Here is a 13300-nt window from a genome sequence, read left to right on the forward strand (position 1 = left end):
AAAAAATGTATTATTGTTTTTATTTTAAAATAATTTTCGAACCTAGAAGGTTATAAAAGATTATTAAAAATAATTTGTTTAAAATATGTTAATAAACATCAAACTTATATGTATTTAACTACACATAAACTTTTTAAAAGTGAAAAAAATACCATCACAATAAAACATATGTTAATTACATGTATCCAATCCTACTAGAATCATCTTTTCAATGATGGTTTGATAGGAGCTGAGTCTATATATTTGAAAATAATTTTTGGTGGTGTTTTTCCATCAAGAATATCTTTTTCATGAACGATTTGTAGAGGTTGAGGAATTCCATATAAAGATACATTATAATATCTCTGTTTATAAGTATCGACTGGATTACGTGCAATGCGTAACTCTCCTTCAATTTGATATATTTTGACATCAACATTGCATTGATTTAAAACTCCTGATTTGAACATTCTATTTAATATCTAATAAAGTTGATAAATTTTTCAAAAGTATTCAATCAAAGTAGTTAGCTTATACTATTAAGTATTAAGTTTTATACTCTTGCAGTTATACAGCTAACACGATTCCCAAATATTCGTAAATCTCTCATACAAGTACTCTTTTTTAATGTATATAAAATATTTGCCATTCCATCATCACTAATGTTATTATATGAAATATCTAAAAGCCGGACTCTTGAATAAGGCAAAGCAAAACTTAATTCTCTAAAATTTAGATAAACCATTTATTAAAATAGCTAAAACTAATTATGATAAATTATTTTTTGAAAGATAAAATTATACCTTGCTCCATCGTTTGTAATAATATTATGGCAAAGAATGATACCAGCCAGTATAGGTCTCTGGTGAAGCCAATTACATAAATATTTTATTCCATGATCACCTATATTATTGCAACCAAGATCAAGCAAGTGTAGAGTTTTATTATATTTCCCTTCAACACACATAGATTCTATATCGTGGCAAGAAAAATTACATTTTTGCAGATGTAATTCTGTCAAAGATGTATTTACCTGTATTAATTCGTGAAAAAAATCAACTTATCATTCGTGTTTTTAATTCGATAATAGGAATAACATATAATGAAAATACTTTTAACATTGCCCCTATTAATGTGGCAAAATGAAAACTGTCAAATGTCTGCATAAAATCAGGTAAAGGTCTACTAAGATCCAATACTTTTAGAGTATTATTAAAATTATTTTGATCTGGTCTTAGTACAGTGATAAAATAAATTAGACTTGATAATGTTTGATCCACTTCAGCAACATCAAGATGCTCTATATAAGGATTATTTAATAACATCAAGGCAATCTTTTTAGCTGACTAAAACACAACGTTGTAATAAATAAAAAAGCAATTTATCAGCTGATTGAATTATTTACTTTAGTTCTAAATTTATTTCCATTGAGCCTTAAACTCTTGAACTTTAATTTAGATCCATTCTTACATAATTCTTCAATCCCTAGAACTCCAATTTCATTATTTTGCATATTCAAATCTACAATTTGGTCATTTGTCTAATAATTTAATTCAATATAAATGAATATATTAAAGTTAAAAGGAAGCTTGTTATGCTTTTGTTTTAATGTTTAATATTTACAATTATGTAGTCAATGATATCAATGAATCCTTCACAGTGAATATTGTTATAAGCTAAACTAATACATTTAACGTCAGGATTAGTTTTTAAAAAAGAAATTAAATTTTCAATATCGTTGTCATCCAATCGTCGCCTACATGATTAAATTCATAAATTAAAATGAAAATTAAACTTAAAATGAATCGAAAAAATTTTTTATAAAGTAATACTAAATTATATACCCAATTTGAGGATACAAATCATTGCCATTCAAAATTAATTCTCGAGTTTGATCAAATTTTTCGATACAGAAACATGCAAAAAATAAATCATTCAACTCTTTCATTTCAAAACTTGTAATTAATTTCAACTATTAAACGTGTCTAATTCATTAAAATTTTTAGTAAGATATTTATATTCAACTGTTATGTATCCTATTATCTGAAGTGAATAATGGATTAAAATTCTTTACATATATAATTTATTCAAATCAGTTTGAAACAAGGAATGCTAAGTTCTGGGCCATCTAAACAAACTAAAATTCCACCTATAGTTGTTCCATTAATAGAAATGTTTGAAGGTAAAATGATTTATGAGAAATGCTTAAAATAGAATATTATCATTAAGTTAATAATTTAATTACTAGCGTACTGCGATTTGGATTTGCTAGCTGACATAGTTGATGCAGATTTACTTCCATTCTCTCAATTAAAAAAATGGTTTATGAAAGCTAAAGTTATTGACATGTCACGGGTTACTATAACTGATGCTTTCCTATGCTTTTTTCAATTTAAAAAACGAGCCATTTCGTACGAAGAATTTCTTGCTTACTTAGAAGATTTAGCGGAAGCAAAAGAATTAAATCTGAAAGAAATTAAACATAAATTACAAACTTGTGGAAAGCCAATTGCACCTCGTCATAATAATTAAAAATGAAATAGAAATAATAAATAATCGTTTAATTTAACGAGTCAATTTTATTTTCGTATATACAAGCATATTGAATAATTTTACAATGAATCCAATATCTTCTATGCATCACCATTGATTCTATTCATAATCATATTTACATTTTTTTTAATTATTTGAAATTATATCAATCTTGTATTTTCATATAGTCGTTTTTTCTTTTTATCAACATTCCTAACTTGCTATAAAAATACTTTCATTCTTTTAATATTATCAGAACGTAATTTTCACTCATTGCTATGCAAGATATTGTGTAGAAGAGTGAAGATGAATATTAATTAATCCATCGCATCAGAAAGTTTTATTAATGATGTTTAAGTTGATTAATAAATATACCTGATTTTATTTGAAGATAGAAAAATATTTTTAAATCCCCTTTAGTATGTTTTTCCCCCTCTAGCGCATATAATAGACCGACTGTATTTAAAAACGTAATACAGGTATACCAATTGAGCTTAAAAATAAATTAACATTGACAGAAACTAAATAAAATATATAACATTAATTGAAATTTTACCAAACTATTTTTTAAAGATAACAAAAACCTCTAAGCGCCTTGAGATACTGTATTTTTATAAATCCATCTTAATCCTTCTTGAACATTATAGAGACTGACTCTACCCAGAAAATTTGCAATCAGTTGATACTCAGGCATCGTACGTCTACCATTGCCACGTGTTGATATCATTCTCTGATAATTATTACGTTGAGACTGTTTGGAAGTATCAGAGGTCGTAGTCGATTGGAGTATTTCGAATTCTCGCCCTTCGCAGAGTACTTTAGTAGTTAAACATAAAAGCCATTGGAGAATTTCATCACTAGAAGGTTTTTTATTTTTATGAAGCCATGAACTTGGAGCCCATAAGTACAATTGTATCACAGTAGCTGCCATTTCTGCAGTTAAACGCTAAAAAAATGAATAAATTTTAAATAATAAGTCATTTACAATTAATTGAGATTGATTTACTTACTTTGTATAAGTTTCGGCTCAAAATGTTTTTGACAAGTGAAGAAATAATGGAAGGAGTATTCTCCGGGAGTGCAGGAAGTTCATCGTCAGAATAATTATAATTTCTTAACGTTGCTGATTTATGATTTTTCCCACCATAAAATGGATTCTCAGCTCCAAAGATTTCATACGCAATTGTTCCTGCAGTCCATAAGTCAGCTTTGGTGTAATTAATACTTGTAAATGGGCCAGGTTCAGCTGTAACAACTTCTGGAGCCATTAATGCTGCATTGCCACCTTTATCAACATCATGAGAATTATAAGGAAGATAAAGACCATGATGTTTATCTGCTAAACAACAACCAAAGTCACTGATAACTAAAGATGGACAATTTTCTGATTCTTCTGATACGTCTAGAAGAATATTGTCACTCTTGAGGTCTCTATCAAATAGAATATGTTGATAAAATATTAAGGTTATTATTGAATAAATATTTTATCTTGAGAATCGTTTTAAAATAGAACCATTTACCTGTGCGCTATTTCATGAATATTCATGTGTGCAATACCCTCCAACAACTGGGCAAATAATAAAATTGATTCTTGAATATTTACTGGATGATCGATCATATATTGTTTCAACGTAGTATCATACCTGTAAATAATTGAAATATTAATGATAGATACAAATTATTAACATTAATTAAAATATTTTCAAACAACATAGAAAACATACCTTTTCATTAGCAAAAATAAACTCATATTTCTTCCAGAACCTTCTGGATTAAGACGGGTAGGTAAAGCATCAGGATACATTACTGACGAACCAGGTAGATAAGGAATTCGATCAGCAAAGACATGATACATAGCCACAATATTGGGATGCGGAGGTAAAATCCGTTTGTTATCAGCCATTCGTTGTTCCCAATCAGCTAATTCTGATCGATCATATTTTCTAGCTGGCACTGTTTCGCGATACATTGCTCTGATAATTGACATTGCATTTGATTCAGCATCATAATTAAACATCATTTTTACAACCAAAGGAAATGATGATAAATCTTTGCTCTGGGTAATAACTGGACCTTCACTAGAGTTATTATCAGATGATTCCTTAATCCGAGCTGCATAAACTACTGCAGAACACCCTTTAGCTATTGGTGGACCAACAACTAAATCTTTCAGACTTACTGTTTCTTTCTCAACTTCATTTGTTTCATAGTTTTGATCATTTTGAGGTTTCATCCACTGTAGTTTTGATACAGCCTCTCTAATCTCCCAACATACTCCCTCCAATTCTTCATCTTTAGTTAAGATACCTGTTCCTGAAGCCAAAGAAACACCAACAAGCGCAAAAAATGGTGCAGAATCACCACCAAGTAAACGACTAGCTGCTTTTCTTCTTAAATCACCAGCAAGGCTGTTTGTGACTCTTCTTAAGATATTGTCAACAAATAGCCTTCGTGCTTGAGCTCCAAGATAAGCAAGATGGGTTCTAGCATGAGTGACATTGCTACTGCCCTGAGGCAGCTGGCTCAGGGGTTTGCCTAAAATTATTAATAAACATTTATAAGCACAATATTCAAACAAAAATAGTTAATTTGGATAACAGGAAAATTATCATCTTAATTCATCAATATCAACTTTAAAAATATGTGACTCATTCATTGTTGTTTAAATAAATATGACGTTGAATAATGGAATAATACATAAAAATAACTTTGAAGGATATGACTAATATTGGAATGAACAAAAATTTTATTGTTAAAAATTGAAATAAAGTAAAAAAAATTAATTGATCGTATGACGAACTTACCTACTGGAACAACGTGTATTTTGTCGAGTTGACCTTTTGCATAGGAGCCTGAATAATATTGCTCGTTATTTCGGAGCGATCGTAAAACAACTCGACCATTTTGCAATAGACGTTGTGCGATTATCCTAATCGACATGTCTGAATGCTCTTGGGCCGGGAGTGCCCAACGGGCAAGCCCTAATTCGAAGAATAATCCCTTCACGGCGTAGAAAAATATTATTCGATCAAACGCAAAATTTCCACTGACTTTTGTGAATGGCATATAAAATGCGCACTAACAACGATGCATATTACTCTGTTCAAGGAATTCCCGTTGTTATCAACACAGTCACAAATTTTGATAAATGTTTCCAATCATTGTCACTAGTAGAAAAATAACCTAACATTAAAGGCCTTCACACAATTAAATGGAATAGAAATAAAGAGTTCAACATAAATGAGAATTCCGTAGATGAGATAGGAATGTAAGGTTTTCTCTCAACAGTCGTCATTTTTGGAGCAACTCAACGCGAGCCAAAATTTCAAAATTGATGTAATACCATGCATCATTTTAGCAACAATTGATTAGGTTAAATTTTGTATAAAATGCCTGCAGTTTGTCACGCGAAAGGCTGTAAACATCAAGCAAAGGATAAACTTCGTTTATTTAAATTCCCTGCTAATCAAGAAAGAAGAGAAATATGGAGGAGAAATTGTGGTAGAGACAATGCTCCTCAGCATGCCAGGTTATGTGAGGTATATAACTTTTATTATTCCTTAATATTATTTTCTACAATGAATAAATAAAAAGTTTCATCATTTCTGAATAAAAAAAAATACTTACGTTTTTTAGTATCACTTTGATGATTCTCAATTTGAACAGAACCGGCAAGATGGGTGGCGTAAATTAAAACCAAATGCAGTACCAACAATCTTCCACCATTATTTATCAGCTTCCAATCAAGTTAATAAACCATTTGATGATGGAGTACAAATAATAAGTAAATAATTTTTTAAACAACAATTTAGTATTAATGAAAGCATGAAATACAGCATAATGTTAAATGATTAAATTCTACTTCTTTTCATGTATTTATCTATGAAGAGGCAGAGAAGATTGAAGTAAAGCAAGAGACAGATATTGAAAATGATACCATTTATCTTCATTCGGCAGATGACCTTAACATAAGTAGATTTTATTTTCTATTTACATTATAATTCACCATTACAATATCTCTAATTGACTTTATTTTATAGATATAATTGAATCAGGAATCACGGTACAATCATCCAATTCCATTAATCAATTAAATATAATTAAACACTTGGAAATGGAATTAAAACAACTGACTGCCAAAAATGAACAATTAAAGAAAGATAATGCTTTGCTAAGAATTGATAATAAACAATTAAAACATCAGCTATTGGCTAAGTCAAAGAGTCTGAAATCATTAAGGAATATAATGGATAAAATACCAGTTTTAAAACAATCTTTAGAAGGGTTTAATAATATCACTCGTAAATGGTCATCAGAATGTTTAAAGTTTGCGTTACGAATTAGATACGCGGGTACTTATAGTAGAATTTTTTTAAATATATTTATGTATCGAAAGTTAATTTGTTTAATAGTATTTATGTTTTTTAGTTGGTTGGAAATCGTATATATATTTGCAAAAAAAACTAGGAATTCCATTACCATCATATTCGACTATGTGTCGACATCGTAACCAAATTAACCTCACACCAGATATGTCAAAAGATATGGCGTTTTTTATGGACGCAAGAAAAAAACATCACCTCTCTGTAAGGAAGGCAAAAACGAAAATGAAAAAAAAATTCCTTCCGCCTCTAAAAGTGCAAAAAGACACTCAATAAATGACTAAACATATACATATATATATTAATAAATAAATAAGCAGATATCGTAATGTACAGTAATTATTACTTTATTTATTTATATTTTTATTGCTCGTTGATAATTAATAAAGTTAAGTATTTTTTGAAGGAAATAAAACTAGAATAATTATTGAGAGCTTTCAAAATCGTAGATAGATGATGATAAAAATTATGATATTTTTAAAAACTGATCGTTAGTATAATAAGAAAAATGAGATTATAGAAAAATTAACTGATTGTAGAATCTCATTTAACCATGACTAAATAGAGAGAAACAGTTGCAGAAATCTATTTTCTCTTTTTCGTCTATAGATCATGATCCGAGCAAAATTTATGCGAAAATTATAGCAATTTCCGGTTCTTCCTTATATTAAGGGTCGCTTAAGGATCGAGAAATTTATTTTCAATATGTTCCAATACCACATTTCAAACCATCGAGATGAAGAAAATAAATAATGGAACGGCGAAATCAGGCCACTTCCATTTTTCGGAAAAAAAGGGGTAGAAAAACCAAATACCTCTGATTGAAAAGATCGATCACTTATAATCGGTTTAACGACGTCTGAAAATGTGGTATCAGGTCAAAAATACAAAAAAATTTATTCAGAAACTTTTGGAACAAGGTAAAACCGGAAATGGCCATAATTCTGGCATAAATTATGTTCGGATCATAATTTTGACTAGTGCAATAGAAAGCTCTTGCTCTCAGGAATCTATTGACATGCTTGTGGTCCATGTTCCTCTTTTAGATCGTGAGTTATCGGCGAAAAATGAAGCTATGCTGCAATAAAACATATAAAAATGTTTAAACGCTCATAACTCGAAAACTAAGCGAGATACGGCATTTTTGACGGGGATATCCTATAGGGGGGATCAAATTTTATACTTAGGTCCAGATCTTTCATATGAGCCCTCGATCAACCCCGTAGCATCATTGGCATAGAAGTTATGCACATTTTTATGTTTTATAGATTTTCCGGAATATCTGCTGATTTTACCAACCAAATATAATCAATAGCCAGTGTTTGGAAACCGTCTCATCCCCCTCTTTCCAATGACATCCTTAATTTCATGATCCAAGCATAAATACGGTTTTTTTCCATTTTTTAAGGTTAGAAAAGAAAATTCTTCAACTTTGATGATTGGAGGATCTTCCGTACGTTTCGGTGCTCTGAAATTCAACCTTAAATTTCAATTCATTCTAAAACTCGTAGAAATGAAAATGGAGGTAAAACCGGAAATGGCCATAATTTTGGCATAAATTATGCTAAGATCATAATTTTGACTAGTGCATTGGAAAGCTCTTGCTCTCAGGAATCTATTGATATGCTTGTTGTCCATGTGCCTCTCATAGATCGTGAGTTATCGGCGAAAAATGAAGCTATGCTGCAATAAAACATATAAAAATGTTTAAACGCTCATAACTCGAAAACTAAGCGAGATACGGCATTTTTGACGGGGATATCCTATAGGGGGGATCAAATTTTATACTTAGGTCCAGATCTTTCATATGAGCCCTCGATCAACCCCGTAGCATCATTGGCATAGAAGTTATGCACATTTTTATGTTTTATAGATTTTCCGGAATATCTGCTGATTTTACCAACCAAATATAATCAATAGCCAGTGTTTGGAAACCGTCTCATCCCCCTCTTTCCAATGACATCCTTAATTTCATGATCCAAGCATAAATACGGTTTTTTCCATTTTTTAAGGTTAGAAAAGAAAATTCTTCAACGTTGATGATTGGAGGATCTTCCGTACGTTTCGGTGCTCTGAAATTCAACCTTAAATTTCAATTCATTCTAAAACTCGTAGAAATGAAAATGGAGGTAAAACCGGAAATGGCCATAATTTTGGCATAAATTATGCTAAGATCATAATTTTGACTAGTGCATTGGAAAGCTCTTGCTCTCAGGAATCTATTGATATGCTTGTTGTCCATGTGCCTCTCATAGATCGTGAGTTATCGGCGAAAAATGAAGCTATGCTGCAATAAAACATATAAAAATGTTTAAACGCTCATAACTCGAAAACTAAGCGAGATACGGCATTTTTGACGGGGATATCCTATAGGGGGGATCAAATTTTATACTTAGGTCCAGATCTTTCATATGAGCCCTCGATCAACCCCGTAGCATCATTGGCATAGAAGTTATGCACATTTTTATGTTTTATAGATTTTCCGGAATATCTGCTGATTTTACCAACCAAATATAATCAATAGCCAGTGTTTGGAAACCGTCTCATCCCCCTCTTTCCAATGACATCCTTAATTTCATGATCCAAGCATAAATACGGTTTTTTCCATTTTTTAAGGTTAGAAAAGAAAATTCTTCAACTTTGATGATTGGAGGATCTTCCGTACGTTTCGGTGCTCTGAAATGCGGAATTTAGTCCTACCCGTCAAACGTGTATTTCAACCTCTTTAATGACGGACGAAACTTTGGAGATTAATAACTTGAAAAAAGTAGGTCCAAAAATGCTTTTTCGGGTTGTTTTGGCAACTTCAGAATCTGAGCTAAGCATACATATTTATGAAAAATGTTTGAAAAAATTCCTCAACTCTTAAATTTACTAAAATAATTAATAAAATCCTTTACAAATCGTGAATTTTTTTTTATTTCCTTGACATAACGGGTGAAGGAATTGTAAACATTTCTTATAGATATATATGTTTAGCTCAGATCAGAATTTTTTAAATATTTCCGAACCATTACAATCGGACAATTCTTCTACAAGTTATAGACGTCAAAAGTCAGGGGAAAGGTCAACGATCACCCTTCCCCTGCATTTTAACCTCTGTAACCTGTGAAAAAATTGTGCAAATTATATATAGCAATTTCCAGTTTTATTTTGTGTCAAGAGATACGGGGAATCAGTCGCCTCCGTGACTTCAGCCTAGCTCTAAAATGTCGGAAATTATTCTCTTGAAATACATTGCGCGAGATGGCGTGGCTGTTCTTTTGTTTTAGTTCGATTGCAGCGATACATGTGGTAATGAGAAGAAATTTAGTCAACAACATGGCGTTGTAAACAGTGTAAATATGATAATTTACTAATAATTTACAAAATAATCAAATAATCATTTGAAATTAATTTTTTCATTGTTGTTTTATCAAATTAATTTTTGTTAGATTATATAAAAAGTCTCTGGTATTTATTATTCATAACGACAGGTAATGAGTGTGTTCAAAAGGACAAAAATTTCAAAGAACCTATATCAGATTTCTCAGACTATTCTAGACGAAAGAGGTTCATAAGAAATCATTTATTAAATAAATAAAAGTGCTTAATTTGTCAATATTAATGATAAATTGAAAAATGTCTTCTGATGAGCCAAATAGAACAGCTGCTATGCCAACAGAAGAAGCAGGACAATCTGTCAGCAGTACATCACATAACTCAGGATCTACAAGTACTGATACAAATTCACCACGTCCTCCAGATCAAGCCAGTCGTCAAAATAATCTTCAGCGTATTCAGCAACGTAAACAACATGTATTCAATTGGCCACAAGTAAAAAAGTTATTGAAATTAGCCAACTATAGTGCTTGTCAAGTGAAAGAATGTAAATGTAATGGTTGGAAAAATACACAATTTCTAGTTAAATCACCAAAAAATGAAGCACAACAGTCAGTAGCTAATTTTACTGATCCTTGTAGAAGTTGTACACATACTTTAGAGAACCATATAAGTCATTTACCTAAACAAAATGATGAAGAAATCAATAAACTCCTTGGAATGGTAGTTGATGTTGATAACATCTTTATGGGAATGCATAGAGAGGAAGATCCTGATACAAAAAGAGTATATTATTATTTATTCAAGCTTTTAAGGAAATGTATTTTATCGATGACAAAGCCCACAATTGAAGGACCACTTGGGCAACCACCTTTCGAAAGACCTAGTATTGCAAAAGCAATAACAAATTTTGTTTTATATAAATTTGGACACTTAACTCAAAGAGAATGGCAGGCGATGTATGATTTAGCTAAAATGTTTCTCAATTGTCTCAATCATTGGAATTTTGAAACTCCAAGTGCAAGAAAAACAGCAGTTAATGCTGATGAAGCACCTGCTTATAAAATTAATTACACTCGATGGCTTGTTTTTTGTCATATTCCTGCTTTCTGTGATTCTTTACCACATTATGATACTACACTTGTTTTTGGAAGAACAATGCTCCAAGCAGTATTTAAAACAGTCTGTCGACAATTAATGGATAAATGTCATAGTGAAAAAGATAGAATGTCACCAGATAAAAGAGTCTTAGTATTAACACATTTCCCTAAATTTTTATCAATGCTTGAAGTCGAAATTTATTCAGACAACTCACCTATTTGGGATCCTGAATTTAAACAAGTGCCACCATCTCATCTCCATGTGACCATTGAATCGAAAGGAGCTAATGCTCGACGGACAGGAGAATTTGAAAAAGTTACAGTAACTCCCAACGAGAAAGATAATTATACAACAATAAATATAAGTCCGGGAGTTAAGAGAATCAATGAAAGAAGATCTCATGCTGAAGGACGTAGTGAAAGTAAAAGAAAAAAGGTAGAAGAGGTTTTTGAAGATCTTCCAGAAGAAACAGTAGCTGAAATAGTTGCTACCATCAATGATCCCAACTATATGTGTGGTCCTGATGCCGTTTTTCCCCCGAATGTTCCCAGAGATGAAACAGCAAAATTAGAGGAAGCTAAGAAAATTATTGAATTCCATGTAATTGGGAATAGTCTTACTCAACCTGTCTCTAAACAAACGATGCTCTGGTTGATTGGATTACATAATGTGTTCAGCCATCAACTACCAAGAATGCCAAAAGAATACATTTCTCAGCTAGTTTTTGATCCAAAGCATAAAACATTAGCTCTAATAAAAGACGGAAGACCTATTGGAGGTATTTGTTTCCGAATGTTTGCCACTCAAGGTTTTACAGAAATAGTTTTTTGTGCTGTGACAAGTCAAGAACAAGTTAAAGGATATGGAACTCATTTAATGAATATGCTAAAAGACTATCACATAAAAAATAATATTCTTCATTTCTTGACTTTTGCTGATGAATTCGCAATTGGTTATTTCAAGAAACAAGGTTTTAGTAAAGATATTAAATTACCTCGAGCTATTTATCAGGGATATATCAAAGATTATGAAGGAGCGACTCTTATGCATTGTGAACTTAATTCTAAAATAGTTTATACTGAATTTACAGCAGTGATTAGGAAGCAAAAAGAAATCGTAAAGAAACTGATTCAACAAAGGCAGCAGGAAATACAAAAAGTTCATCCAGGTTTAACGTGTTTCAAAGAAGGAGTAAGAGGAATTCCTGTAGAGTCGATACCTGGGATTCGTGAGACTGGATGGAAAAGTTATGCTCAAACGAGAACAAGAGGCGTTGCTAAAGGAACTCCAGGTCCAGAACCTATGGAAGCTTGTCTTGATATCACTGACTCTCTTTATAATGCACTTAAAAATGTATTAAATAGTGTGAAAAATCATAGCACCGCCTGGCCATTTCTCAAACCAGTTGATAAGAATGATGTTCCAGATTATTATGATCATATCAAATATCCTATGGGTATGATTTATTTTTATTCCATTTTTAAAATAATTTCCGTTTCAATTGCTATAAAACCGTTTTCTTTTTCAGATCTTAAAACTATGACAGACCGTTTAAAGGCTCGATATTACGTTACAAGGAGATTATTTATTGCTGATATGACCAGAATCTTCACAAACTGTCGTCTTTATAATAGTCCCGATACAGAATATTTTCGATGTGCTAATGCATTGGAAAAATATTTTCAAACGCGCATGAAAGAAATTGGTCTTTGGGACAAATAAAATTCTACAATGTTGATATTGTTATTACAAATAAAATATTTATTAGAATAAAATTTTTAATTACTTCAATTTATTTGATAAATATTTACTATCATTATGTAGTGATAAGGTTTTAATATGTGGGTATTAGTGTCATCAAGAATGAATAGGAAGTAAATAATGATTGAAGTTATTTACAAAACTAGACTAAACACGTTACTTTACACCCTAATTAATATTATTGGCCATACTATCAATTAAAGAATGCAATCCGTCGTTTATAA

General features: G+C 31.0%; 5 protein-coding genes across 6 annotated transcripts; 3 read left to right on the forward strand and 2 right to left on the reverse strand.

Moving 5' to 3' along the window:
- Positions 1-200: 200 nt before the first annotated feature.
- Positions 201-2250, reverse strand: LOC118069620 (leucine-rich repeat-containing protein 34-like). The gene is made up of 7 exons (XM_035087857.1): positions 1824-2250; positions 1603-1735; positions 1385-1519; positions 1092-1325; positions 783-1012; positions 539-704; positions 201-461 (listed from the first exon to the last, which is right to left on the reverse strand). Exons 1-7 carry the CDS (start codon positions 1925-1927, stop codon positions 201-203), a joined length of 1263 nt encoding a protein of 420 aa, XP_034943748.1. The 5' UTR covers positions 1928-2250.
- LOC118069988 (tubulin polymerization-promoting protein homolog) lies at positions 1871-2540 on the forward strand. The gene is made up of 2 exons (XM_035088383.1): positions 1871-2161; positions 2228-2540. The coding sequence occupies exons 1-2, from the start codon at positions 2089-2091 to the stop codon at positions 2509-2511; spliced, it is 357 nt and encodes a 118-aa protein (XP_034944274.1). The 5' UTR covers positions 1871-2088; the 3' UTR covers positions 2512-2540.
- Positions 2541-2652: 112 nt separating this feature from the next.
- On the reverse strand, positions 2653-5639 carry Pink1 (PTEN-induced putative kinase 1). Its single transcript, XM_035088361.1, has 5 exons — positions 5316-5639; positions 4236-5046; positions 4032-4154; positions 3522-3942; positions 2653-3457 (listed from the first exon to the last, which is right to left on the reverse strand). Exons 1-5 carry the CDS (start codon positions 5575-5577, stop codon positions 3098-3100), a joined length of 1977 nt encoding a protein of 658 aa, XP_034944252.1. The 5' UTR covers positions 5578-5639; the 3' UTR covers positions 2653-3097.
- A 14-nt stretch (positions 5640-5653) lies between these two features.
- LOC118069981 (uncharacterized) lies at positions 5654-7287 on the forward strand. The gene is made up of 5 exons (XM_035088370.1): positions 5654-6050; positions 6148-6295; positions 6400-6483; positions 6552-6863; positions 6940-7287. Exons 1-5 carry the CDS (start codon positions 5901-5903, stop codon positions 7167-7169), a joined length of 924 nt encoding a protein of 307 aa, XP_034944261.1. The 5' UTR covers positions 5654-5900; the 3' UTR covers positions 7170-7287.
- A 2319-nt stretch (positions 7288-9606) lies between these two features.
- Gcn5 (Gcn5 acetyltransferase) lies at positions 9607-13090 on the forward strand. Of its 2 annotated transcripts, XM_035088349.1 has the most exons (4): positions 9607-9660; positions 10166-10231; positions 10370-12771; positions 12844-13090. In XM_035088349.1, exons 3-4 carry the CDS (start codon positions 10515-10517, stop codon positions 13035-13037), a joined length of 2451 nt encoding a protein of 816 aa, XP_034944240.1. In that variant the 5' UTR covers positions 9607-9660; positions 10166-10231; positions 10370-10514; the 3' UTR covers positions 13038-13090. The 2 variants fall into 2 exon arrangements, with proteins under 2 accessions (XP_034944240.1, XP_034944231.1); XM_035088340.1 differs by lacking the exon at positions 9607-9660 and having other exon boundaries at positions 10002-10231; positions 10328-12771.
- Positions 13091-13300: the final 210 nt, after the last annotated feature.

The sequence above is a fragment of the Chelonus insularis genome, unplaced genomic scaffold, assembly GCF_013357705.1.
Source record: "Chelonus insularis isolate UGA/USDA-ARS -01 unplaced genomic scaffold, ASM1335770v1 contig_128_pilon, whole genome shotgun sequence".
Classification (NCBI taxonomy): domain Eukaryota; kingdom Metazoa; phylum Arthropoda; class Insecta; order Hymenoptera; family Braconidae; genus Chelonus; species Chelonus insularis.